Source organism: Phaethon lepturus, unplaced genomic scaffold (assembly GCF_000687285.1).
Source record: "Phaethon lepturus isolate BGI_N335 unplaced genomic scaffold, ASM68728v1 Scaffold52159, whole genome shotgun sequence".
NCBI classification, from domain to species: domain Eukaryota; kingdom Metazoa; phylum Chordata; class Aves; order Phaethontiformes; family Phaethontidae; genus Phaethon; species Phaethon lepturus.
The window spans coordinates 1-4,171 of record NW_010562361.1 but is presented as its reverse complement, the minus strand read 5'-3'; the positions used below and the strand labels follow the sequence as shown (position 1 = coordinate 4,171).

The 4,171-nt window shown below is 58.2% G+C and overlaps 1 protein-coding gene across 1 annotated transcript; it reads right to left on the bottom strand.

Annotated features, from left to right (window-relative positions):
• Nucleotides 1-1,041: 1,041 nt before the first annotated feature.
• Nucleotides 1,042-3,432, bottom strand: NPM3 (nucleophosmin/nucleoplasmin 3; the record flags this gene model as incomplete). Its single annotated transcript, XM_010294226.1, has 5 exons — nt 1,042-1,636; nt 1,734-1,853; nt 2,256-2,349; nt 2,592-2,711; nt 3,347-3,432. Coding segments are annotated over 4 exons (389 nt in total), but the record flags the coding sequence as incomplete, so codon positions are not given.
• Nucleotides 3,433-4,171: the final 739 nt, after the last annotated feature.

The following is a 4,171-nucleotide window of genomic DNA, read 5'->3' as shown; positions in this document are numbered from 1 at the left end:
CGGCATCCCCCCCGCGCTGCTGCGGGGTGCCACGCACAAGCCAGGGTGGTCACCTCCCCCCGGCCGGCTCTCCTCGGTCCTCGGGTGCCTCCAGGCAGGCGTGGTCCCACGCCACGGGGCTGGGTTGCCGACGGTGCTTTCCCCTTTGCTGCAAGGGCTATCAAAGCCTCCCTCTGGAGATGATCAAGGGCTGTTTGGGGCCAGAAGGAAACAGTGGGGAGGTGGAGAGGAGCTGCACAGCCCCCAGAGGCGAGAAACAGCCCTACTCACACAACCTGGGATGGAGCCTGAACTGAGGATCCACCCTGGAGGATTTCCCACTCGAGTCCATGGAACTGAGACACTCGCTGTCCCAGGGCTCCAACGCCATCAGGACAGAACAGTACATGGTGCTTCTCAGGGACAACAGCCGGTGTCACGAACAAGGCACAGGCTTCGACCCATGGGCCAGGGATGCAAGATTGGATGCAGGGAAACAGCTAGAGAAACAGGGCAGGTCCTAAGGACAGGACCAGCCCCCAGGGGTGAGAAGTGCCACCTGACTGAAGTGCAGAAAGGATCAAACCCTCTCAAGGTACCCACACGGGAGGACATGACTCCCCAGCAAAGGGCAGAGCTCAAACCTGCCCCACAACCCTGCAGGTACTGGCATTTCACCCCTGCGCAGGAGGCTGCTGGGCTGAGAGCAGGACACAAGTGAGGACCTTGCTGTGACGGTGCCCAGCACCAGGCCCCATGTGTCCCAAGCCAGGGGCTGTTGCTAACAGCTGGGCACCTCTGGGAGCACATCTGGAGCTGGGTCACTGTCCCATACAGCAACACCACCCCTTCCCTCGGTAGCCTGGATGCAGCACTGAGCTGACCCACAGGGCACAAGCAGCCAGAGCCCAGAAGGGAGAGAGAAAAGCCTCTAGGTCCCCCCTGGGAGCTCCTCAGCATTGTCAAGTGTCAGGGACTGGACATGGAGGAGGATCTCCCACCGAAGCGTGCATGAGAGGAACATGCAGACAGCAGTGACCCCCCTCCAGACCTGATGCCTGAGAGACCTTTATTCAGAGTGTAAAAACCAGTTCTTTACAAAGCAGATTGACCCAGAACCTCCTCCCAAATCAGAGAAGCTGCGAGCTCCCACCCCACCATAACTGCACTCTAGGACACAGCCTGGGCCCCAGTTTCACACTTCCAAGTGTATAAAAACCATATAATTGTGAGTAAAGAAAAGCAAACACACTAGAATCAGTGAAACTGCCCGTCCCATTGCCAGCTTTACATCCATCTGCTAGAGAAGGGGCCAGGACTGGGTATTTCAGAGCCAGGGAGAGGAGGTGCACAGAGCAGAGGTCCAGGACAGCAAAAAGGCACAGGGAAAGGACCACCTCCTCCATCCCCGACTCCCAGCACAGGGATGGGGGAGAGGGGATATACCAGCAGCATCCATCCAGTTTTGGGATCAACCTCCCAGGGCTGTGAGAAAGGAGACACCCCAGTGCTGGGAGCAGCCCCTGCTCCCCAAAAAGTTACAACAGAAAAAAAAAAAAAACAAAAGAACCAAAAAAACCAAAGCAGCAAACATTGAGGTCCTGGCAAGAGGTGTCCGAGGTAAAAGCCATCCGGGGAGAGAAGTCCCAGCGAGTACCTGGAGGAAGAACCAGACTGAGACCAGCAGCCTCCTGTGGCAGGGCAGCTTCCACCCATGCTTGCCACACCGGCATCGCAGCTGCCCAGCCCCTCACCTTACCTGGAGATAAGTTATGGCTTCCTCCTCTACTTCTTGGCTGGCATGATTGGAGCAAGCTCCTTCTCCTCCTCCTCAGACAAGTCATCGTCCTCAAAGGAAGCATCTTCCCTGTGCACTGGGACATGCAAATAACTGTTACTCACCAACATGTGTCTTTGGCAAATATAACTGGTCCCCAAGACACCGCAAGAGCAGAGCAGCCCAAGGAGCACCGGAGCAGTTTTAACAGCAGCTCGTGGGCAATAAGCTGTATCCCAGCTGGGAGGGAGGCCTCAGAGGGGAATGGCAACAGCCAGCCATGGGAAAAGGGGACAGCGGGTGTCATCCGGACCCCTTTTCCCACGAAAGGCTGCACAGAGATGGCCCCTGGGGAACCAGCACAAAGGAGGCACCGAGCACACGTGCTGGGCAGCACTGAGGGCATCTCCCAGGGGTTCCCTGGCCGGCGTTCGCGCTGGAGAGAGCCCCTCCATACCCTTCTCTCCTCCCAAGCCTTTCCCCACACACAAATCCTCACCGATCTGATGCCAGCCAGCGAGGTGTACTGGGCCAGAGCCTGCCGCCAGGCGGAAGGTCACTGGAGGCTGCAGCTTGAAGTTGTCCAGACTCAGCTGCAAAGAGACAGGGATGGAGCTGAGTTAATGGCAGAGGCAAAAAGCAGAATGTCCTGCAGTCCCTGGCATGGCACCCAGCCCAGTTAAATATCTTTCTGGGGCCATCTGCAGCAGGCCAAGGCTACCCAGAGCAATACCCCATGAGCTGCAGATCAGCTCATGCTCAGGATCCACAAACATCCAGAGATGTCCAGTTCCCTGCAGCCATCCCCACCCGGGTCTTCAAAATAACCTCTTACCAAGGGCTGGCATGACAACTTCAGATTTGCCACAGGCACAGCAATCTCCTGGTTCTCGTGGTTTCGTCCGACAACCTCCACCACATTGCACTCGTCCTTGGCACCATCCGTGAGGCAGACCTGGGTGGGAGCAGAGATCCTGAACTCCTGCTTTCCCAGGGGACACAGCAGGGACAGCCAGGGCGACAAGCAACCCACAGCAATGCTACCAGCCCAGCTGCCCTGCAAGGTGTGAGGATGCTGCTCCACCAAACAGAAGAGCTCTGTGTCTTTCCCAGCTGGGCCAGCTGTTCCTGCAACCGCCTCAAAAGATGGCATCTGGGCTGCATTTTCTGCAGGCTGGCAGGTCCTGTGCTCCCAGGACAGAAAGTGACCCCCAAGGAGAGCCAGGAATGAAGCCCCACGTCTACCCGGGCTTGGAAAGCAATGAGCCAGAGACCCAGCTGGTGGGGAGGGCATGTTCTAGTGGGAGGCTCCAGCAAGGTTAAATATTTGGAAAAAAGGAAAAAAATACTTCCCCTTGCCCCACATCTGGAGCATTCTTCTGCTGAGCAGCCTCCTGCCAGCAATGGCTTTGCTTAGGCACCTCCATAAACACGACAGCCCTGTGCCCTGCCCTGAGAGCAACCAGTGCCGAGACCTCAGCCAGAGGAGTCTCCTGGTCCAGCCCGGCCAGGGAAGAGCCTGGGAAGTGGGGGTGAGGCTGTGGGCCACCATGGGAGAGGACAAGCACAGTTAATTCTCATTTCTCTTACCACAGACAGGGCCAAAATGTGGTCGGAGTCATCTTCCTTGTCCACTTGAAACGTGTAGGATTTGGTACTGGCAGTCAGCTCGCAGCCTGGAAAGACGAGATCAGCAAAGCTGCAGCAGCCATTGCGCAGCCCCAAGCACCACAGGCAAAGGGTTCCCAGGGCGAGCCCCGGCTGGGAACGCACACGGGCACCCCTAAACCACTTTATTTTCCTGTGCCCAGGAGCAGCCTCAGGCCAGGGCACCCTGGGCTCTGGGATAAAGTGTCCCCAAGAACTATGCACCCGGCTCAGCACCATGCAGGGACAAAACATGGTGTCCCCAAACCCGGGTGGCGTGAAGCAGGTCCCAGGGGCACCCAAGGCCCCCGAGCAGAGGCAGGGCAAGGCTCACCCCCTCCACAGAGCAGCACGCCTTGGCTGGGGCGGCAGGGAGCAGACAGAAAGGCTGCTCTGCTCTCCCCAGCACCAGCGAAATGTTTGCTCTGGCAAGAGCGCGGAGGCAAAGACAAGGAGCGCGAGACTCGAGCGACGAGGAACGATGCGAGGGGAGGATGCAGGGAGCTGGAGTCCCTCAGGACAAGCCTCGAGACAGATTTTATTACACGCTTCTCTGAACAGGTACAAAAACGAGGGAAATGCAAAATGACGTGCTCAGCTCTGGGGATCAGGGTTCAGCCAGCCGTGGGGAGGAAGGGATGGCAGAGCGCCCTGGGCACGTGGGGGTATCGCGGGACGATTCACCGCTCTGAGGCCGGCAGGGAAAACAGAGGCCCGGGCGCCCATCAGCCAGCCCGGCACTGGCAGCCGAGGGAGAGGAGCCGCCCT